Consider the following 24350-nt stretch of genomic DNA (forward strand, 5'->3'; position numbering starts at 1 on the left):
CATTTTCAAAGTTGCTTTTAAAAGGAGAGATTTTGGTAAAGAGTAATTCAAGATGGATTGTAAATCTGATCAGTTTTGCACCCTTATGGGCAAGGAGGTCATGAGGCACACGGTTAATATGCAGACACAACAAGGATCTATCCACAAGTTCAGTTCTGACCCTACTCTCAGGGTGAAAGTCCTGAGCTTTCAAGTTTCAGTACAGTAGGTGCTTTCGACTCCCTAATAGAAATCTGGGGTGATGAACCAAAAAAAAAAAAGCGTGTTGTCTTACACCAACCACCACATACCAAAGTTCAGCCAACACAAAATAATGCACTCTTGGGTGTTTCTCAAGAATGGGTACGGCTGCCCCTTTCCCTAGAATCTGACAGATGAGAAGGGCCTACCATGGCTTCCCAAATAGGGTGATAGGAAACGACTTGCTAGTCCCTACATTAGTAAGATATTGCTCATTTTAAAACAATTCCGAAGGTGGATGCTTCCATGCCTTTACTCAACGGGCTTCCGAGAAAAAGAGGGTTAAAGGTTACTATGGAGGGAGATCCAAAAGCCGAGAAGGACACGGGTGACCTCTTTCGGCAGCCAGCGGCGGTGGGGTCAAAGTGTGAATGTCCCCTGCCTGGCAGGCGGACATCGCCATAGTTCCAAGAGCAGCGGCTTACCAGGGAGTTGCCAAGTTCGCGCCCTGGGTGTGACCCCGGGTCTGTTTCCAGATACACGCCTGGGGCTGAAGGTGCCCTTTGGATTCCTCTTGCCGCCCCACAGAGGTCTGGGGCCCAAACTACCCATTAGAACGTCGGGGTCTACGCCTCTTACCGCCGCACAGGATGGACGACAGCTCCCCGGGTGCCACCGCGGTGTTGCTGGAGGGCGACCCAGCTAAGCGTGGGTCAGAGTGCCAAATCTGCAGGACTCAGGCAGGCGCTCGCTCCTTTCCTCCCCTAGCCCCGACAGCCGCGCCCACCAGCAACGTGCTCGCGAGCGTCGGTGCCCCCTCCGCGCGGCCCTCGGCATACCGCCGCGAGCAGCACGACGGGAATCGTAGTTCCGGCGCGGAAGACGTGCGTCGCCTCATGCCCCTCTAGAGCAACGCCGCGCACTCCCCGGAAGTTACGTAACAAGACGCGCGCGGCGCCGGGCCGCGGTTTCCGCAAACAGAACCGTGGATGGCTGTGTGGTGAGTGTGTGGCTGGGGCGCCGGCCCTTCCTTTCTTCTTTGTGTTTGTTCCTCGGCAGCCGTTGAGTAGATGAAGGGGGCCCTCCACCTTCTGACTTGAGGGAACTCCGTCTTCAGTGCCCGTCACGTGGGGATTATTGTGCCCTCAGCCCGAAGCGAAATGGAACTACGTGGGGCGGGCGGGCGCTCTCGCTCCTCCGGTAGCGAGCCTGGGTGAGAGAAGCAGACAGAAAAGTCGCTTCAGCTTGCGCCCCGGGGCCGCGCTAATGAGTGGGACTCGAAGGTCTGTTTGTCTTGAGTAACGCCTCGGAAACCCGAACTCGAAGTTGAGCAAGAGGCTGCGCCACTGATGGAAAGGGGCAGATTGGGCTGGAGGCTTTTCTCGCCTCTGTTGCTTCCTCTTGGGCCCCCGAGTTGACAGTGGGGCTGGCGGGTCGGGGCGTAGAGTTTAGCCTGTTTGAGCTTTAAGCTAGAGGCCCTGGCGCCTTGCTCGGTCGCACCTCGAGAATCCGAAATGTCAGAGACCGGGCTTTCTCAGAGGTGTGACTGGAAAGCCAGGAAGAAACGTTCGCTTGATCGTTTAATCGTGTATCCATCTCGACGTAAAGTGACCGTCTCTTTAAGCTGCCTCCTCGAGGATTCTGAGGGACAGTTCTGTGACATTGGGAATGTTTTCATTTTTCCACTTTGAACTCAGTTATTTTTTTCCGATTTTTAAAATTGGTCTATAATGTACGTATTTTTTAGGGTACATGTGATTTTGATTCATGCATACAGTGTAATGATAAAATCAGGGCAATTAGATGCCCATTGTCTCAAACATTTATCTTTATGTTGAGAACATTCCAGTTCTTCTAGCTATTTTGAGCTACTCAGTAAATTACTAACGGTAGGCGCTCTGCTGTACTGTTAAACACTAGATTTTATTCTTTATATTCAGCTGTTTTTTGCTATCCATTAACCATCCCCAGACCTTTCCCAGACTCTGACACCCCCCAGTCTACTGTCTTCGTGAGATCCACTTTACTAGCTTCCACATGTGAGTGCAAACATGCCGTACTTGTCTTTCTGCACTTAACTTACTTCATTTAAGATAATGACTTCCAGTTCGGTATATGTCGTTGCAAATAACAAGACTTCATTCTTTTTTGAGGCTGAATGACACTTGGTTCATTCCTTATTTTGGCCGTTAATCAGAAGTGCTGCAAAGGAGTGCACGTATCTCTCTTTGATATACCGATTTCCTTTCCTTTAGATATATATCCAGCAGTGGGATTGCTGGATCATGTGGTAGTTCTATTTTTAGTTTTTTGAGGAATCATCATACTGTTTTCCACAGTGGCTACACTAAATTGCATTTCCACTACCAGTGTATGAGTGTTCCCCTTTTTCTGAATCCTTGCCTTCATCTGTTATTTTTTTTTTTTGTCCTTTTGATAAAAGCTGTTTTAACTGGGATGAGATGGTATCATTGTGGTTTTGATTGACATTTCCCTGATAAGTGATGTTGAGCATTTTTTTATATATATGTTGCCCATTTATATGTCTTTTTTTTTGAGAAATGTCTCAAGATTTTTTTACTTATTTTTTAATCAAGTCTTTTTTTGCTATTATTTTAGTTCCAAATATATCCTGGTTTTAATTGTTTATTCGATGGTTATTTCTGCAAATGTTTTCTCCAGTTATGTAGGTTGTCTCTTCTCTCTGTTTTCTTCGCTGTGCAGAAGGTTTTTAAACTTGATGTAACCCCATTTGTCTGTTTTTGCTTTCATTTCCTTTGCTTCCCCAAAACATCTTTGCTCAGATTGGTTTCTTGAAATGTTTCTCCAATGTTTTCTCTGAGTACCTTCATAATTTCAGGTTTTAAATTTAAGTCTCTAATCCATTTTGATTTGATTTTTCCATATACTGAGAGGTGTGAATCTCATTTCATTCTTCTGCATTTGCTTATCCAGTTTTCCCAGCACCATCTCTTGAAGAGACTGTCTTTCTCCCCAATGAATGTTCTGATACTTTTGTTGAATGAGTTTGCTGCAAATGTGACACTCAGTTTTTAACATTCTTATCCATTTCTGTGGTATGCTGTCATTTATTCCGACTGAATTATGTTTTCATAATATCATGAAAAGACCTGTGTGAGTAACATTCATGTTTAAATCTCAATACTAATTTTAGGTGATAGTTACAACTAAATGTGGTGTATCACGTTGCCTTTTTTGGATTTAAAAGCCCGATTTGTATTTTCTTATTAGGAAGTTAAATGGCAGAGAAGGAGAAATAGGAATTTGATAATTTGGGAGTCAGTTTTCCTAAATAATGATTTTAAGTAGTTATTCGGAAAATTGCTTTTCTGATTTTGTCGTTGTTATTATTATTGTTGTTGTTATTCTCTGATTCTATTCTTCCTGTTTGGCATTTCTTGGTATTTTGTTACCCTAAATGGGGGAGCTGTAAAATTTAATATCACTCGAAACTTCCGCATTCATAGTGGCTTGTTTTTACCCATATCTTTAAGCAACTTGATGTATTATCATTCTTTTTCTGTGCTCAAAAGCAAAAGGCTTATTAAAAAAAAATTCATCATAACTTTTAGGTTATGAATTTAATCTAAATTTGTTAAATCTCACTGATTTTTTTTGGACTTTTGCTTTTCCTCTTTAAAATTTGATTTGAATAATACAGCGTAACATTTTATTAGTGGTAAGTAAGTTGTAAACTTCTTGAAAATATAATTCATATTGACTTCCTCTGTAGCAGGAGTTCAGTAAATTTACCAAATAATAAATAAATGGACCACCTTAACAATTCCTTTTCAGTACATCAGTTATTTCCCTCTCTCTCCCATTTTGCACATAGATCTAGAAATACATTTGAAAGAGACTTAATGGTCATTAAACTCCAGGCAGAGTCTTGAAACTTGCCTAAAGCCATTTTACTCTCTTCACTTGCTATACCTCATTGGGATGCCCACTGTGAAATACTTTAGAAGTCTTTGCTGTAGTTTCCTAGATTTTCTGTTCTTGATTCCCTTAGTATCCCTAGACCAAAAGAAATACCTAACATTTCTTATTTATTAAGTAGTTTACTCCAAAGAATTTATTTCCTAACTCCTAACAACTTTGCATCTGTTTAAAAATCAGTATACAGAGACTCTGTCTCTACAAAAAAAAAAAAAAAAATCAGTATACATAAACTGTGGGGGGGAGCATAATATTTATTTAATTCTTAATTAACCACAATCCCTTACTGATGGGATGTATTCACTTATGGGGTTCTGTACAGCTTCAAGTCTTGAAATCAAATTAAAACACCACCAACCGCATTTCATATTTCACCTTGATTTTCTGTGATAGCACTCATTCTCAGTTTCACAAAGTTAGGATGTCATTTAAAGAAATGTAGAGCAATCTACTCAGTTGAAATGGTGCTCTACTTGAAACTAGTAATTTCTGTGATTATCTTCCCGATGACAGATCGTGATGCACCTGTTTGTTACAGTGCTCAGCACACAATTTGGGAACCAAGGCTATAGAGTAAAGGTCAGAATAGAAATGTAACTTTTACCTGGATAGCCCTACTTCATTTACCAGTTTTAATGACAAGTGACTTTTATGAATAAGAATGTGGGAAGGATTATAATTAGTACTACTGTATTCAGAAATTAATACATACTGTATATCCATTAACATTTTGTAATATTCTCTCTAGAATTATTTTTTGAAACTCCTAGTTAATCGTGGAAATTAAACTGTAATTAAAATTGTTTTAGAATCTTAGTGTTTACAAGTATCAAATTTTTGCCATTCCAGTGTTGGTTTAACAATTCAAGTAATTCAAAATGGAAAAGTCTGCAAATGCGGAGGAGTATAAAAAGATGTCTCTTGAACAGGCAAAATCTTCAGCAAATTGTGAAACAGAGTCTTCATTCAGTATTAGTGAAAATACAACACCTGGGACTTGGCTTTCTGAAAAGACTTCTATTTGTGAGAAAGTAGGCACACCAAAAAACAGGAAAGAGTTTGAAGATGATCTTGTAAAGGAAAGTTCCAGTTGTGGGGAAGACACTCTGTCCAAGAAAAGAAAACTTGATGCTGAAATTGTCCCAGAGCAAAAAGGTGCTGGTGATGATAAAGGCATTTCAAAGAAAAGAAAAAGAGAAAGTGATGGTGTTCCAAAAGATGAACCTTCTACTGGAGATGGCACTCAAAAAAAGAGAAAAATAGAACTTGAGGATGTTCCTGAAAAGCAGAAAGTATGTTGAATCTGTTTTCTTTATTTGTAAGAGTGTACCCATTTGAAATGTGGAGCAGCTGTACAATAATACTTTTATGTTATTTTGAAACTCTTATTTGATTAGAAACTTGAAAGCCAGTTTTTACAGTTTGCTCTTAGTGTTTCAAAAAAGACAAAAGTAGGGAGTGCAAGTGATTTATTATTTGCCTTTTTTATTAGGTTGTTCATATTTCCTTTGTCTGAAGAAGTTAAGATTATCACTTAAAGTGATAAATTTCAAAATCATACCCAGCTTTACATTAAGGTAATTCCTTAAACGATATACCCAGCTTTACATTAATGTAATTCCTTAAACTATAATTGTTTCCAACTTATGTATGTGTTTTACACTCAGTTAAGTGGATGCAAATGCCTGATACATATAGCAAGGGCTAGCAAGTCATTTTCATGTGGGAATATCACGTTATAAAGGAATCTGAGGCAGAATCTGGAGTTAGAGGAAGAAAATATTTTAATGAATGAGTAAAATTCTGCCATGCGCCTCGAAGAGGAAAGTGGCTAGTAGGTCAGGCTTTTGTTGGTGGTGGAGTGTGAATCCTTATAACGGAGGGGAGCTTGTATTTTAATGCAGTTTTGAAACTTACTAGCAGCAGAACCATAGGTATAAAATGAGGCACTTCATCTGAAAAAGGAGGTAGGGGAATCTGAAGCCCTTTTACTTACCATGGCATTTTTATGGAATACCTAGGGCTTCAGGCAGCACAGATAAAAATTGTAGGGTTAAGAGTGGCATGGTATAATAGAAATCACAGACACTGAATATATCCTGCAGAGGTCTAATCCCTTTATATACATGATATTTTTTTAATTCTCACAATGGCTTTAATAATATCATGTAATTATGGCTTATTTTATTCCATGTGAGTAACAACATCCACTGACTATCATTTATTGAATTGAATAAGTCAGAACTCTGGAAGAGTACTTGTTTTATTAAGGCATTGACACTAAAATTGTACAGATGAAAGATCATGGTGAAAAAAATTTTTTTTGTTGTTGTTGTTGCAATTTGGCCGAGGCCGGGTTCGATCCCGCCGGTTCGATCCTGCCACCCTCCGTATATGGGGCCAGGGCCCTACTCACTGAGCCACAGGTGCTGCCCAATCATGGTGAAAATTTTAAACCTAGAGATGTCTTTTCAAAATAGCGAACAGGAGAAGATAAACCTTAGGTCTGATAATAATTAGTGGGCTTTTGGTGGTTAATGTCATTGCTGAGTGAAGTTTACCAGTTTCAGTAGTGTTCTGTCTTTTCATAGCTCATGCTGTGGGGTTTTTACCATGTTCTGATCCTTAATTTTATTTTATTCTCTTTTATTTTCAGAACCTAGAAGAAGGACATAGCTCAGCAGTAGCTGCCCACTACAACGAGCTTCAGGAAGTTGGTTTGGAGAAACGTAGTCAAAGTCGTATTTTTTACCTAAGAAACTTTAATAATTGGATGAAAAGTGTTCTCATTGGTATGATTGCTTTTTTGGCTTTTACCTTGGAATTTTTTATTTTAGCTTGTGTTTTATTTTTTCTCTCCAGTGGTTTAACAAACACTAAGCTACTGGGTCTTTAATTCCTGTTCATTTAATTATCAAAATTTGACCTGTAAAGCTAGAGCCAAGATGAGGCCTTCAAGGTAAATTATTTTAATATATGCTTATGGTTGACTACATACAATATTAATGAGAATTTAATTGACATTAAATTAATCAGGCAGTGTGCTTCTATTATACTTTTATGTAGAGTTAAGGTTTCCTATTGCTATTAAATAATTATTCTATTTCATTTAAATAGTTTTAGAGTACTAGCATACTGTTAAACATTGAGGTTCCTTTAAGTCAAGATCATAGGCAGTAATCTTGATTTTTTTTTTTTTTTATCTCTGGTTCTTTGATGACCTGGCAGAGGTCATGTGTGTTAATTGTCCATTAAACTTGTTTTTCATGTGTGTTGTCTGGATGAGATGAAGTTTACTTTGAAGTAAACACTTCAACCCTTTGGAGCCAGTGTTTTATCTGTGAACACTCACCTTTGAAATTAAAATGGCAGAGAAAATATAATTTAGAATATAATTTTTGCTTTGTATATCTAGTATGTTAAGTAGTCAGACTCTTAAATAAATTCAGATAATAAATTTTAGAAACTGGTTATGTTTTGTAGTTTTTCATAACAATGATTTTTTTCTCTTTAAGCTAGTCTATGAAAAAGTAAAGATGCTTTGTTAATTATACTAGAAAAAATACTACACTTGATCTTAGCCAAAAGGCTGAGAAGGTATATAGACAAGAAAGAATAAAACTTTAGTTATGGGTACTTCCTACTAGTTTCAATAATAATTTACTAATTTTCAGAGATAAGTTATCTGTCTTGAGAAGTAGTAGGAGTAGAAACGAGGTTCATTTTTAATACATTATTTTCATCTTTTGTTTTTCACATTCCTGCTTTATTATAAAAAGTGAGTTGATTCTGCCAGTTGTCAGTTGGGGTAATGAGTATTCACTTTTTTTTTTTTTTAAGTTTAATATGGTTCTTCAGGTTCTTTCTAGACTCTAGTCCTAATTTCTTTTTTAACTTTTCCTTTCTCATTATTCTCAGTGATGCAGATAACTTATCAATGGACATTTTTTATAATACAGTATTTGTTTGTTTTTTTTCACTGAATGAATATGTTTGCATCCATATTTCCCATGTTATTTTTATAATCCAGAAAAAAAAAACAGGTAGGTTTAAAATGACTTAAGTTAGACTTGGCAAAATTTTCTGTCAGCATATTCATGGTATTGTTTCCTTCCTCAGCTATTCTAGCAACTCTCTCAATGAACACTTCACTATCTATACCTGTCTTTCAGGTCCTCATGCACTCAGTGTGATCTGTGCCAAGCTTTCTCCATTTTTCCTTTCTCTTGTCAGCACTCATTCCTTGTTATTTATGTTCTCTTCTTATTGCATATAGCTTAGTAAGAGAGTGGCTGTTGAACGTAAGGATTTCTTTGAAAATTATACTTCATGATGACTTCACCTTACTAGTCTTGCAGTATAGTAATAAAGATATTTTACAATTGTTTTTCATTATTCTATTTTTTGTGCTATTAAGATTGATGGCAGGCAGTGTGTGGTTGTTCATGCCTGTAATTCTAAGACTTTGGGAGGCTGAGACAGGAGGATCACTTGAGCCCAGAAGTTTGAGGCTGCAGTGAGCTGTGATGACACCACTCCATTCTAATCTGGGTGACAGAACAAACCTTTTTTTTTTTTTTTTTGTTACTAGTTCTTGTATTTCTTTTGGTAGTAAACCTGACATCTTTTTGATATCAAGCACTCTTCTCACTCTATAACTACTTGATTTATTTAGGTGTGTAATAAGATAACACCTAGCTGTAGAAAGATGATAGCTACCAAAAGAATTTTGAATAATTTCTCTTATTCTGAATAAGTGTTGGGACTTCTTGTATTAATTAGAATTTAAAATGTCTGCCCTTTAATCAAATTCTGAAAGTAACCTTCAAAAAGCTGCCTTAAATTTCTAAAACACCAGACCCATACTTTAATCTTTAATGATAGAAATCATGTTAATTAACTTAGTTGTATTTTGAAATACTTCTAAAACACTTACCAAAAGTTACAAATAAACTACATAAATGAATGTATAATTGTTTATATTACATAAGAGGCAGAAATTAGTAGGTTATTAGAGGTAATAGTTTGTGCTTTAGTAAAAACAAAGAAGAGATCATTTATGAAAACTCATTTTTCTCTTTTAGGGGAATTTTTAGAAAAGGTACGACAGAAAAAAAACCGTGATATCACTGTTTTGGACCTGGGATGTGGTAAAGGTGGAGATTTGCTCAAGTGGAAAAAGGGTAGAATTAACAAACTAGTTTGTACCGGTAAGATAAATAATTGTCTGGGGAAGAATAATTCATGGTCAGTCAGGTGAATGTAAAATATGAAAGAATCTACTTATCAACATGATGCTAAAATAGATTTGGCAGAATTATCTAACTAACGACAAGGTATCTGGGGACCTTCATGAGATGGGTATTTTTTTAAGTTACTTATAAGACTTTTTCCTAATGGTTTTGTAATAAAGTTAATAAGCCTGGGATGATTTTTCCTTAAAGGAAGCTACCAAAGATGGTAAGTCATATCTAAAGGACAAACTTTAAAAAGTTCCACTGACCAAGATACAACAATTTGAACATTGAAAAGAATAGCGTTTGGACACATCAGATAAAGGAAAGAGCCTGTTATTTGTCCTTGAAAGTTGCTGAGAAGCTTGCTATTCTGAAACTCATAAATTAAAGGGAGGAAATCAAATATGTTCTTTACCTTTCCACTGTGTAAATGGTATTTCAGGATAAGCAAATGGTTGAAAAGGCAGTTCCTCTCTATTGAGAAATCCTAATAAGTAAATAGAAAAGGAATAATAGAATTTGAAAATCACTATTTTGTCACCCTTGATGAAGTTATAGATCTAGGCAACACTTTTTAAAAGATGCTGAAGCCATTAGGTAAAAGGTTAATACTCACTTAAACTTCTTTATTATATTAATTTTTATTTTATTTTAATTTGATTTTTTTTTTTTTTTTTTGCTGACACGAGATCCTTTGGGAAGGGTGATGGGAATTTAATGAATGAGTCAAACGTGAAAGCCCAATGGTCAGTCATAACCCTGAAGTGGGACAAACATATGCCATTCTTTTTTGTGTGCTGGGTCACCACCTCCAAAGTGACTACCAAAATAGCAGTTCTCAATGTTTGTTTTTATGAGCCTTGTACACTTAAAAATTATTGAGGATCCCAGAACATTGTTGTATGCATAGTTTTATCTATTGACATTTACTATGTGAGAAATTAAAGCTGAGAATTTAAAAAATACTTTTAATTCATAATGAGAAATCTGGCTTTTTTTTTTTTTCTCTTACATTTTTATAAATCTTAGAGTCTGGAATAATAGGAGACAACTGATTTTTCAAATCTATTTTCTGCCTTCAATATATTGTGATCTTTGGTTGATAAACTGAAGTAGTATATTAATAGCCTTTTTGAATAGTTGTAGATATTCCTCTTTGATACTTTCAAAACTCAACAGACGGTAGTTTCTTAAAGGTTAGTTACTATATGGAATCTGAGATCTTATTGATCAACTTTTCTTACTGTGTTATATTAAAATCCATTGGTCTGTCATGTAATTCCTGCATGAATTTGTAATATTGGAAATTATTTACCAAAGTTGTACAGATCTTCTGTCTACATTTGACATCAAGAAATCATGTTTGTTTAATAAGACCACCAATCAGAGAAGTTCTAAGAAGACGTCTGGCCCATGGTGGTCTATCCCAGTTTTTCAGAATTGTATTTTTTGCTTAAAAGTCAAGTTTTACCTTAGGCAATATCTTTTCCCATTGTTTTCTTTAAGTGACAGGTACACTTTGGTTTCTGGAATATACATGCCAGTTATTCAAGTCTGAATAACCATAGTCAGGCAGTCAAAAATGATTTTGTATAAAAAAAAAGTGGCCAGTTTTGCTCACAATTCAGAACAGTCATACCATTGTTATTTAAAATTATCATCACACTTTATGTGGCAGAAATGTTTTGTTACATCACATTTCATTACACAGAATTTTTTTTTTTTTTTTTGTGGTTTTTGGCCGGGACTGGTTTGAACCCGCCACCTCCAGCATGTGGGACCGGTGCCCTACTCCTTGAGCCACAGGCACTGCCCCATTACACAGAATATTAAAAAGACATATATTCTAGAGCCAAGATTTAATTAACATTAATTGTTACTGTTTTCTCAACAATATTCCTAAATGAAAAGCTGGCTTTTCCCTCTGCCTCGTGTATAATGGAAGAATACACACACATATGGAGCATTACCATACTTTTTAGTGTTCCTACTTTTGTATTTGTGACAAGGTGCCACTATTGCCTTTGCATCAGTGCTAAACAGGAAAACATGTAAAATGTAAACATTTTACAATAAAATGACATTTTATTGTAAAAATAGAAACCTGGTATTTTCTATTAAGTAGGCTTATAGTGTTAAATTTTATAATTCAGATTAGAATGTAAACTATTCTGCTTTTTACTTTAGTAAGCATTTAAAAATTGTGATAGGAATTTCAAACAGAAGGGGTGTTTTTATCTCTGCCCTGCCTTTGTGTCTCTTCTCCATCATGCGAGAGTCCCACTTCCAACTCTCTGCAAGTGCTTTAAACTTTCTCTTTGTTCTTAAATAAAATTTCTCTGTGTTATACACTGAAAAACTAAAAGTCAGGATAGAACTTTTCTAATATTAGGATCTATTTGAGAACGCTTTTAGTTTCTTTTAAAAAATAACAGCATGTTTGCATTGGAAGAAAGACTTGTTAAAGGAAATTGATAGAAGCTTTTTGCTGGGACTAAGGCTGGATTTCATGCTGAAGTTTATTAGTTGACATCAGTATGTGGATTTGTGCCATTCCGTCTTGACTGTTACTGACACTTTTCTGTCTTTCCAGATATTGCTGATATATCTATCAAACAGTGTCAACAGCGGTATGAGGACATGAAAAATCGTCGTAATAATGAATATATTTTCAGTGCAGAATTTATAACTGCTGATTGCTCAAAGGTACAGTTTCCTTTTTTGGCCAATTTCTGTTTTACATTTTTAGTGTAGGTAAATTCTTTTAAAATCTCATTTTTTAGAATGTGCTTTGAAACATTAAACATCTTAGGTCATGCATTTTCACTTTCAATTAGAAATTCTGTTATGATAAATTCCCTTAAATGATTCATCAAATACTTCTGGTGATTTTTGGCTTTTAATAATTTGTGTTGCTGAAATCACTTGTTGCTTTTCTGTTTGGACAAGATTTATTTTCCAATAATTTGAAATAGAATGGAATTTATAGTGTATTTTGTTCACTTTTGTAATTTATTATGATATTTTCCCAACATGTCAGAGTCTGTTAGGTTTTTCCCACCTTCCAAATACTTGGGTTTTTGTTTTTATTTATTTATTTTGAGATAAAATGTTACTCTATTGCCCTGGGTAGAGTGCCATGGTGTCATGGCTCACAGCAACCTCAAACTCTTGGGTTCGAGTGATCTCTTGTCTCAGCCTCCCGAGTAGCTAGGATTATAGGTACCCACCACAAAAATAACTAATTTTTTAATTTTAGTAGAAACAGAGTCTTGATCTTGTTCAGGTTGGTCTTGAATTCCTGAGCTCATACAATCCACCTGCCTCATTTCCCCACCCCCTAGTGCTGGGATTACAGGAGCGAGCCACCCCGACAACTTACATTTTTTTAAATGCTAAAGGCCAGGTATTTTTTTTTTTTTAACTCAAGTTATCAAGTTATTGTTGAATGCCATTTTATTGTAGCTCTCAAGTAAAGTTGATGAAAGGATCAACTTTAAGTGTCATATCTGATTTTAACATGACTTCAGAATTCCTAAGTTTGTAAATACTATGAAAATGGGAATCAGATTACTCTGTAAAACTAGAATATATGAATGATTTCTTTATGGCCTTTACTGTAGAAGAGAAAGGGTAGGTTGAAAATGAGGAAAAGGAAGAACCTTAAATTCTAGAAATTAATTTACTAGGAAGTGTTTTTGTTTTTTTGTTTGTTTTTTTTTTTTTTTTTTTTGAGACAGTCTCATTTCGTCACCCTGGATAGAGTGCAATGGCTTCATAGCTCACAGCAACCTCCAACTCTTGGGCTTAAGAGATTCTCTTGCCTCAGCCTCCCAAGTAGCTGAGACTACAGGTGCCTTCCACAATGCCAGGCTGTTTTTTTTGTTGTAGTTGTCATTGTTTTGGCAGGCCCGGGCTGGGTTTGAACCCACCAGCTCTGGTGTATGTGGCTGGAGCCCTAGCTGCTGAGCCACAGGGGCAGAGCCTACTAAGAAGTTTTTAATCTTTGTTGTAGTTGCTTCAGAATCTTAACCTATTTTAATTTGCTTTAGGAACTTCTGGTTGACAAATTTCGTGACCCAGGAATGTGCTTTGACATTTGCAGTTGTCAGTTTGTCTGTCACTACTCATTTGAGTCCTATGAGCAGGCTGACATGATGCTCAAAAATGCCTGTGAGAGGCTTAACCCTGGGGGCTATTTTATTGGTACCACTCCCAATAGCTTCGAACTGATGTAAGTACTTCTAAATATATTGTGGCTTACAAAATACTCAGTATTAAGCATACATTAAGTAGCAATTGTTTATCAGAAATAGATTTTATAAAACATGCCATGTTAATCTTACAATAGCTGAACACTTTGATAATGTATTTGAGTACATATTCAAAATTTAAGTTCAAAAGACACATTTACAGATGAACTTTTAATACCTCTTTATGTGTCAGTTTGGAGACTAATGTCGTGGTAGGCAAACTGCGTCAGGTACACAGCTTAACCAGCTGTCGTGAGAGTGACACCTGCTTCCAGCCTAATTTTTTTGGTAAGCCTTATAGTGATCTATTAGTATATTGCTTCTTAAAAGTAGCTCATATTCAATGAAAAACCTAATCAAAATCATATCATGTAATTTTTCACATGCATGATCTTATCGAAAATAAGTCTATGCCAATTGTAATTTTAATCTTTTTATTTTGGTTGGGGGTTAACCCTGATAGAAGACGCCTTGAAGCTTCAGAAACAGAATCATTTGGAAATGAAATATATACTGTGAAATTTCAGAAGAAAGGAGATTATCCTTTATTTGGCTGCAAATATGACTTCAACTTGGAAGGTGTTGTGGATGTCCCTGAATTCTTGGTCTATTTTCCATTGCTTATTGAGTAAGAATGCCATTAATCAGTTACTTAACTCTTCTCTTGTCTTAAGAGAGAAAGGGCGAGGAGGAATCAGTCATTTCTTTTCATTCCATGTTTTAAATGTGGCCCCCCCAAAAAGTATAACCTAGGAAAAAAAGACTATAGCCTTAGATCCAGGATGGGTGCCATAGGTCTCTTACAGCCTAACTTACTTACTTTTCTTTCATTCCTGTAATTGTTTTATCCTATGGGTAAGAAAGGGAGCCAAGTTGTTTTTAACTTGTAGCACAAAGTGCCTGACATTGCAAATAGCAAAAGTTTTGGTTTCTTTTTAAAGTGACTGCTAGTAATTTTGGTAATAGACAATGACTCTTCATCCATCAGAGACCCTCCTTTTGACAGATAGGTATTAAAAGTTGCTTACATTTCACTACAGCTTTAAAATTGCCTATGTCTCACAGGCAATGTTGGTAATAAAATCCTGATTCAGGAATGTATTCCCCCATGCGCCTGAGTTCCTAGGAGTCCTGGCAAACTGTAGACACAGGAAAAGCTGGGTACCGGGCTTTCTCAGGTAAGGCGTCAAGGCCTTGTGATGCACCTTGTTCACCAGGGTTTCCCTGATGGGGAGTCAGTTTAAATGTAGGCCGTGTCATAATAGACCAGATCCAGTTTTCTAGTTTTCAAAAGCAAAAATTTTTTATTTTGAATATTTACTGAGAAAAAGGAGCTATATTTGCTGATTTATGATTGGTGTTTTTTTGAATTGTGAATCAGTATGTAAAATTACAGGTATAGGATTTTCAGGAGTTCTATAATATATAAAAAATTGTATACAATAATATGAGAAAGTCAGCACTGTGATTAAACATGAGAAAAATACCATGTACAATTTTATAAATATAAGCAATTTATAAAATTTAAAAACTTAAATCACATTCTGTTTTTTAATTTTTAAAATTAGACTTTGGAGTAGATGTTACTACTGGTCTTCAACTTAAAGAAGAAATTAAACAATTGTTTTTGGTGTCTTGTTTTGTATGTTTGGTATGTTATCTTGATGCTTTTAGTTAACAAAGTTGTGATTTTTAGTATACATTATATCTTAAAAGATAAAGAACAAAAATGCTAAGCAAACTGGCAATCTTTTTTACTTAAATTGCCTAATGATAATAAACATATGAAGTCTTACATCAATTAAATTTCTAACTTCTAAAAAATTACTCATTGAAACCTGTAGGTTTTGGATGAGACATAATCTAAAAATATAGAGGGGTTTTGAGATCCCCTTTTGCCATTTCATTAAGAAACTAAACAAAAATATTATAATTGGCTTTTATATGGTAAAACCTATTCATGATCGTCAAATTGGGTCTCAGTTCTTTGTGATTATATTTTTTAAGTATAAAACTTCATTTCATTTCTGTGAAGGCTTATTTTGGAGATGTATGAAAGAAAGTTAACTGCCTGGAATAAAAGAGACTTATCTGTGTTCCTGTTGTTTTTCTAGGAAGGGCTAATTCAAATAACAGAGTCCTGCCTTATAAGGCCTGTTTAGCTATAAATCCCCGCAGCCCTCCTGTGTTCCCCCATAGACCACCCCCTCAGCTGTCATCGTATGCATGAGCCTTCCGACCTACCTTTTCAGGACTTTTTCCTCTTTCTTCCTCTAACTACTGCCTGAAATCTCTAAGCCCCCTCGTGTTGTCTACAGAAATATAATTATAAACTTGGCAAATGCAGGGGAGGAAAAAAAGCACACAACCTGAGAGTCTTAATGGGGAGACCTAATGTAGTTAAAGATTTAAGGAAAACATCTTTGAAGAAGTGATGTTTAAGGCAATATCTAAAGGATGAATAAGAGATGGCCAGGTGAATACTGGAAGGAGGAGTGTTCCAACATGGGAACAGTGTGTGTGAAGGCCCTCATGTGGGAAAGCTGGCCTTTCAGGGAGTTGAGAGAAAGCCATCGTGATGGGATCTGAGGGAAGTGGAGCCTGAGAGGCAGCGAAAGCCATCGTCATAGGAACTGAGGGAAGTGGAGCCTGAGAGGCTCACAATTAGGCAGCATCCCTTTACAAATGAGTGCTTCATTAGGGCCCATGCTCAAGGCTTGTGACTTGTGTTGTAAGTGTGCTGCAGGCCAGTGGGGTTGAAGTCAAGTATGTTAAGGAGGGCAGTGACATGACAAGGTACTTATCATATTGCTGAAGACTCAGTCCAGCTGTACTTGGAAAATTATGAAGGAGAGCCAGAATGGAACAGAATGATAGTGATCCCTGGGCGGGTGCTGCTAGGTGGTGATGGAAGCAAGATGGTAGCAAATGTGGATATGTTTGAAGTAGACATTTTCTAAGTAAGGTAGAGAGGAATTAGTAAGTAAGTACAATTTCTAAGTAAGGTAGAGAGGGCATAGGAAAGGAAGATGGCATGAGTCATTAGATGGGTCTACTAAAATAGCCCTAGGGAATGCCAGTGACACATCCAGGTGATTTCTACTAAGCAGTGGGATCCGTGAGTGTGACAAGAAAGAGCTGCAGGTAACTTTGGCTCTCTTCAGGAGGAGCAGTGAGTAGGGCTCTGGGCCTAACTCAGGAACTTAGAAGTTTAGAAGCTGTGTAAAAAGCAAACCTGAGAATGAAATAGAAAACTGCTGAGATGCAACCTGAGATGGAGGGTAAAAATTAATAGTGTGTCTTGTCAAGGAAGCCAAGAGATGAGAATGAATCTTTCAAGAAGGAAGTTGGCAGCTGTTTTCATTTTTCAGTGTGAGGGATCAGCTGAAATAAAACAGAACTGGCAGGAAAGCAGGTCCTATTGCCCTCCTTCCCTCTCACCACTCCTGAGGCTTCTCTCATTTTGTTTGCTGACCCATTTGTTACAGTCACTAACAGACAGCTGTCACAGCCCCCTGAAGTTTAGAATGCATCTTTCTTTCTGGCATGGTGGTTCTTTCTGGTGTGATTGTTAATATGTTACTCTAAATTCATTTTGCATTGCTCTGTTATGAACATATGAAGGCAGAAGTAACTTTTTAAGGTAAATCCAGAAGATGTCACTGTTGTGCAGAAAGTAAACTGTTGAGGAATTACAAACATTTTTTGAAAACCTTTTCATTAAGTAATCTATTTTGGACAGAATGGCAAAGAAGTACAACATGGAACTAATCTACAAAAAAACATTTCTGGAATTCTATGAAGAAAAGATTAAGAACAATGAAAATAAAATCCTGTTAAAACGAATGCAGGCCCTGGAGGTGAGTATTTAGAAAAGTTGTAAAAATTTTAGGTCGTTGTGAACTTGTTTGGCCATTCTTGAGATCCTTTTGAGGCCATTTAGACACTGAATAATTATGTATGTTACACTAATTATAACTGGTCTGGAATCTTCAGTACCTAGGACAGAGCTTGATATAGAAACTTGCATGGTGGGTCATCAGTAAATACTTGATGAAAGAATGAATACTGCAGTTATCAAATGCTATTTTCTAGATAGTATTGCTTTAAAATAGGATTTCTCTACCTCAGGACTGTTAATATTTTGGACTAGATATTTCTTTGTTGTGAGAAATCCTATTCTGTGCATTATAGGATATTCAGTAGCAATCCTAGCTTCTACCCCCTGGATACCTGTTGATAGCACTTCTGTACCCCAGTTACAACAGCCCAAAAATGTCTCTGCCATTGCCAGATGTCTCCTGTTGGGCAGAATTTAGTTGAAAACCCACTTCTTTCCAACAGTGCCCTTTGCTTACAACAGTAATTATAACGTTCCTGGCCAGGGTCTGTAATTTTGTCCTATGGTGACTCTTTAGTGAGATTCCAGTCTTTTAGACTCTTGTTACTGAGACCTGCTTTGCCTTCTGGACTCTTGGGCTTCTAATGTCGCATAAAGGTAGTCATCTAAAGTTTAAACATACAGCCATCGATTACTTTTTTGTTTTCTCTTTACAAAGCATATTCTGTCTTATTTACCTTCATAATTAGCCCCGTGAAGTGAGGACAAAGCAGGTACTATTCACTTTTTTGTTTTTAAATTATTATTATTATTTTTTTTTTTGTAGAGACAGGGTCTCACTTTATGGCCCTCGGTAGAGTGCCGTGGCCTCACACAGCTCACAGCAACCTCCAACTCCTGGGCTCAAGCGATTCTCTTGCCTCAGCCTCCCGAGCAGCTGGGACTACAGGCGCCTGCCACAACGCCCGGCTATTTTTTGGTTGCAGTTAGGCCGGGGCCGGGCTTGAACCCGCCACCCTTGGTATATGGGGCCGGTGCCCTACCGACTGAGCCACAGGCGCCGCCCGTTTTTAAATTATTTTTGAGACAGAGTCTCACTCTGTGTCATGGTAGGTAGAGTTCTGTGGCTTCATAGCTGACAGAAACCTCAAACTCTTGGGCTCAAGCGATCCTCCTGCTTTAGCCTCTTGAGTAGGTGGGACTATAAGCACCTGCCATGATTCCTAGCTAGTTTTTTCTATTTTTAGTGGAAATAGGGTCTTGGTCTTGTTCTTCCTCAGGCTGGTGTTGAACTGAGCTCAAGCAATTCACCTGCCTTGGCCTCCCAGAGAGCTAAGGTTACAGGTATGAGCCACCATGCCCAGCCACTTTTCACATTTTTTAAGTGAGAAGCCTGAGGCTCAAAGGATAAATGACTTGCATAAGGTCAAATGGCTGCTAACTTAGGTTTTCTTTAGTTTTTTATAGGTGGTATTCAAATAAAAGTCTCCTTTTGGTGGCTCGGTGCCTGTAGCTCAAGTGGCTAGGGCTCCAGCCACATACACTGGAGCTGGTGGGTTCAAATCCAACCCAGGCTTGCCAAACAATGACAACTACAATCAAAAAATAGCTGGGCATTGTGGTGGGCGCCTGTAGTCCCAGCTACTTGGGAGGCTGAGGCAGGAGAATTGCTTAAGTCCAAGAGTTTAAGATTGGTGTGAGCTGTGACGCCACGGCACTCTATCCAGGGTGACAGCTTGAGACTCTGTCTCAAAAAAAAAAAAAAAAAGTCTCCTATTGAAGTTGCGTTCACATCCAGTCACCCTCTGGGGGGAGATCTTCTTTAAATCCTAAATTATTTTCGAAATCAAAGTGTTCTATTGTGTGTAGTGTATATAATGCACTGAGTATACGAAGGACCTCTAGGGAAAGAAGACGACTAAGAGGGAAGGGCACAGAAGCAGAGAAAGCAGAGGATATTTGAGGAAGTACTAATAACTTTCCTTTAGCAGTCTTTCTTCTCTCCCAGTACTCCCTTTGAGGCTGTTTGGGTACATGGGCAATAATAGCGAGTCTTTGGCTTTCTTACTTCTTGACCAAGTCACTCATGTGGCCAAGTCACTCAAGGCCCATAAAGGACTTGAAGCAGGAAAGGACATGGTCCAATAAGAGTTAAGATTTTATTTAGGTGGGCAGTTTGCCGAAACAGTGAGACCAGACTAGAGCAATTGGGATACAACTGCCTTAGTCCAGGTCAGAGACTCAAGTGTATCTATTTCTCGATATTTGCCATAAAAAGTTTTTCCTGAAGCATTCAGCTTTAAGGTGGGCTCAGCACTAGAGCCAGTAAAACTGCCGTGCTTCCTTGGAGCACGGGAGTGGGAAGAAGGAAGAATGAAAGGTGTATGTGGGCCTATAGTTGTGGTACTGGTGGCTGTTTTCTCTTTTTCACCAGTGATTGTTCTGGAAAAGTAACTCCTTTGAGAAGAAATTTACCAGGATTTATATATTCTAGTAAATTGTGAAAAAAGATCAGTTTTGCAACTTTATGTTATATATTGATTGGTCTTTTGAAATGATCAATAGAGCAGGAAGACTGGAAGTCCAGTATAGGCAAATAATCCGAGGAGTCATGATATTAGGTCATTAAATCTGAAATGTCCCTAGCACTCTGGGAATCCTGGGTGGGTGGATTGCTTGAGTTCGGGAGTTCGAGACCAACCTATATAAGAGGGAGACCCTGTCTCTACTAAAAAAAAAAAAAAAAATAGAAAAAAATACTAGCCAGGTATAGTGGCTGATGCCTGTAGTCCCAGTTACTCAGGAGGCTGAGTCAAGAGGATCACTTGAGCCCAGGAATTTGAGGTTGCTGTAAGCTAAGCTGAGGCTGTGGCACTTTAGTAAGTGTGTCAGAATAAGACAATCTCAAAAAAAAAAAAAAACCCAAAAAAACAAAACTATAATGTTCAATTTTGAATCAAAACTTTATTATATCTCGAACAAGAAACACTACCATTAATCAAAGTATGCACATAAACTGTTAACACGGTTTTGGTATCTTAATAGTGATTTGTGGGTGCCAGCAGTAAAGAAACCTAGGGAGCAAGTAGTGATGAAATCACAAAAGGCATTTTCTACAGCTTGTTGAGAATTGGATATTTTTCCTTATAAGAAGTGCAAAGCCTGGAAGTAGTGGTAGTCAGTTGGTACAATATCTGGCGAATATGGTAGATGACAGAGTTTCCAAGTACACCTTATATAGTTCAAGCAGCATTGTTTGTATGCCTGTTGTCTTAAGAGAAGATTGGCCTATCTGTTGATCAATCTCAGTTGCGTTATCTCAGGCATCCTCATCATTTCGTCCAGTTGGTCACAGTAGAATCACTGTAATTGACCAGGTTTCATGAAGTTGTAGTGGAATAATAGCATTGTTGGATCATCAGACACTGTTAGCTTTTTTGATAAATATTCAACTTTGGATGACTTCTTTGACCACTGTGCTAACTACTTGTGATTTTCAAAAAAGAACCCATTTTTTGTCACACATAACAATACAGTGTAGAAATGGTTCACCTTTATGTTGCGACAGCAAAAAAGGCAAGCTTGAAGCTGGGCACAGTGGCTCACACCTATAATTCTAGTACTCTTGGAAGCCAAGGCAGGTGAATTGCTTGAGCTCAGGAGTTCAAGACCAACATGAGCAAGAGTGAGACCTCATCCTACTAAAAATAGAAAAATTAACCAGATGTGTGGCAGGCACCTGTAGTCCCACTACTCAGGAGGCTGAGGCAAGAGCCTCAAACTCTTGAGCTCCAGAGTTTGAGATTCTGTGAACTATGATGACACCATGGCACTCTAGCCAGGGTGACAGACTCTACCTCCAAAAAACAAAATAAAAATAGTGCTTGAAGTAATTTGAATAAACATTTGGCCAGCATACTTTTAAACCAGCATTTTTTGAAAGCTATGTTAATTAGTTGGATGTAAGTACTCCAATTTGTACAAAAAATCAACACATTGAATCCCACAAAGGCATAAAAGTATTCATGATCTATGTGAATATGACTTAATAAAAGGAAAAAAAAACAGCATTTTTTTCCTGAACCTTTTTCAGATTCTTAAGTAAATATGGGAACTGCCTATATTTGGAGGTTGGATTTTTTTTCTATTTTTTTTATTGTTGGGGGTTCATTGAGGATACAAAGAACCAGGTTACATTGATTGCATTTGTTAGATAAAGACCCTTTTATAATTGTGTCCTGCCCCCAAAAGGGATTTGTTGTTTTCTTCTTAAACTTAACTCTTTGGTTCTCTTAAACAGGGTTCTCAGTTGACTTAACATTTTCATTTGTGTTATTTCTAATTGTTTTTTATGCTTTTCATTGCTATTAAATTGCCATCATTTTAATATTTAGTTCTTTTGATGACACTATATTTAAGAATTTATATTTAAGCTTTGTATCGTAACAGAAAAAGCCTAGCAGACAAGAGGGTGCATATGTTTGCTGCTAAATGTCCTTGTGGTGATTAAATTCTGTAGTCTTCCAGCTCTAGATAGCTTAAGATTGTGATAAAAGTTGACCGTAATTGGTGTTTTAAGAAAGGATCCTACCCTCATTTTTTTTTTCCTATTTCAAAAGTCTGTGTAATTTATATTCCTGAAGTAATACTTATGGTTTATTCTCCTAATTATTTTGTTTCAGTGATTTAATGTGTTTAATTCTGAATTGCAAGGTCTTAAAACTAGGACTTCAATTTGCTTCCCCAGCCATATCCTGCAAATGAGACTTCTAAACTTGCCTCTGAGAAGGTGAATGACTATGAACATGCAGAAAAGTACATGAAGAACAGTCAAGCGAGGCTGCCTTTGGTGAATTTTCATTTTTTAAAGTATAGAAAATGGGGAAAAAAAGCATATGTAGTGACTTAGGAGACTTACAAATCAGATGTACAATACTGTTTTCCCTAAGGATGAGTTGTCATGACTGCTGTCTTAGAGCATTCTAAGGAAGAATTCAGGAGTCCATGAATTTAAATGGGGAAAATGACATCTTCATTTTTCTAATTTCTATGTGAAAGCCTCCACTTTGGTATTAGTGGTAGTTGTGACTTGGTCATAAATAGAAATTACAGATTTTTTTGTAGCGCATTTCTGCTAACATCTTAGGATATTATTTATATACATATCACTTTTTTTTATTTTTTTTTTGAGACAGAGCCTCAAGCTGTCGCCCTGGATGGAGTGCTGTGACATCACAGCTCACAGCAACCTCCAACTCCTGGGCTCAAGCGATTCTCCTGCCTCCGCCTCCCAAGTAGCTGGGACTACAGGCGCCCACCACAATGCCCAGCTATTTTTTGGTTGTAGCTGTCATTATTGTTTGGCAGGTCCAGGCTGGATTCAAACCTGCCAGCTCAGGTGTATGTGGCTGAGCCACAGGTGCTGAGTCAATCACTTTTTGATACTTACACTTACTAAACACTAATTTCTGGAACTGCCACTAGATCTTGTTAGTCAATGGAATGGGCAAAGCAAGAGGTACTTTTTTTTATATTGTGATAGCTACTTAAATATGATTTATTATCTAAGTGTATATTGTGTACTTTTTTGTGATTCCTTTGAAAAAAAATCACAAAAATCTAGTTCTTCCCTCAGTACCATTTGATGTTTCAAAATTGGCATCTTTATTCATTTTCCAAGTTAAAAATACAGGTACTTTTGCTAGTTACACACACACAAATACTCTGTTTATACACATTCCCTCCTTGGTTGAGAATTTGTAGACTAGAGAATTTGGCAGGGGGACAAAAGTGGTGAGACGATGTCCTTGAAAGTTAATCTTGGCTTAGCATCCATAACTCAGTGAGTAAGGGCGCCAGCCACAGACACCGAGGGTGGCGGGTTCAAGCCTGGCCCAGGCCTGCTAAACAATGACAACTGCACCCAAAAGTAGCCGGGTGTTGTGGTGGGCGCCTATAGTTCCAGCTACTTGGGAGGCTGAGGCAAGAGAATTGCTTAAGTACAAGAGTTGGAGGTTGCTGTGAGCTATGACGATACGGCACTCTACCGAGGGCAGCACAGTGAGACTGTCTCAAAAAAAAAAAAGTTAATCTCATTGATTTCCTTCACGTGCTCAGATCACAGTACTATTAGCAGTGAATTGTATGTATATTTACAATGAAGTTCTTTGGCCACTTCTGTCCATTATTGAAAAATAATCAAATGTTCACATTCATGCTGAATCTGAAATTTCTTTCTTTTTGTCTTTAATTTTAGGGAACTCTAAGTAAATCAGAATGGGAAGCTACAAGTGAGTATATCATTAGTATAGGTTACCTGGCAATTTAAAAGATCCTATTTCAAAATTATTAGAAACTGAATACTTAAGAGTTTTTCTGATCCATTTTAGATTTGTATGTGTGTTTGTGTTTATGCACACAAATGTATGCATATCCCTGCATATGTCTAATTCCCCTGTCTCCCCTTTCTTACACACCTGTGTATACTACGTGCAAGATATTGCTCAGCATGAACTTTCAGGAGCATATGTGTATACTTTCTTTGCCTGTTTGCACTAAATAGCCATCTCTTTTTGCTATCTTTACTTCAGATTTATTTCTGATGAAATTTTTGGCAATAAAACACTTCATGTGTTTTATTTGATCTGGTCACTCTGCTTCTGCTGTTGACAGTGAAAGCATAATACTAGAACAGTTAGTGAAGCAGCAGTAAACAGGGTGTTGTTAGAGGTGTATATGATTGGGAACAAATAACTTAGGTCACGGAGTTAATGTGTAGTTAGCTAACCTGAATTATCCATCATTTTACCATGGCCTCATGGAAGCCCTTGTGAAGGGAAAATTTTATAAGAATGACAAATAGGGCCAGTATTTTAGCCT

General features: G+C 37.3%; 2 protein-coding genes and 1 pseudogene across 3 annotated transcripts in view; 1 reads left to right on the plus strand and 2 right to left on the minus strand.

Annotated features, from left to right (window-relative positions):
• FAM210A (family with sequence similarity 210 member A) overlaps window positions 1-1020 on the minus strand; it is a 36194-nt gene extending 35174 nt beyond the window's left edge. The window contains exon 1 of the mRNA XM_053571191.1: window positions 820-1020. The gene's annotated coding sequence lies outside the window, so the exon portion shown is untranslated. The remainder of the gene's footprint in view (window positions 1-819) is intronic.
• Window positions 1021-1129: 109 nt separating this feature from the next.
• The window catches only part of RNMT (RNA guanine-7 methyltransferase), a 28311-nt gene continuing 5090 nt past the window's right edge, over window positions 1130-24350 (plus strand). The window contains exons 1-10 of one of the 2 annotated variants that reach the window (XM_053571780.1): window positions 1130-1180; window positions 4990-5432; window positions 6797-6932; window positions 9225-9350; window positions 11971-12083; window positions 13430-13611; window positions 14094-14258; window positions 17373-17490; window positions 22219-22320; window positions 23728-23761. In XM_053571780.1, the coding sequence (XP_053427755.1) occupies window positions 5019-5432; window positions 6797-6932; window positions 9225-9350; window positions 11971-12083; window positions 13430-13611; window positions 14094-14258; window positions 17373-17490; window positions 22219-22320; window positions 23728-23761 (1390 nt within the window). In that variant the 5' untranslated portion in view covers window positions 1130-1180; window positions 4990-5018. Of the gene's footprint in view, window positions 1181-1213; window positions 1464-4989; window positions 5433-6796; window positions 6933-9224; window positions 9351-11970; window positions 12084-13429; window positions 13612-14093; window positions 14259-17372; window positions 17491-22218; window positions 22321-23727; window positions 23762-24350 lie in introns of those variants that run through there. The other variant, XM_053571781.1, reaches the window with a different exon arrangement.
• LOC128572238 (uncharacterized) lies at window positions 7635-7741 on the minus strand (annotated as a pseudogene).

Source organism: Nycticebus coucang, chromosome 19 (assembly GCF_027406575.1).
Source record: "Nycticebus coucang isolate mNycCou1 chromosome 19, mNycCou1.pri, whole genome shotgun sequence".
In the NCBI taxonomy this organism is placed as follows: Eukaryota; Metazoa; Chordata; class Mammalia; order Primates; family Lorisidae; genus Nycticebus; species Nycticebus coucang.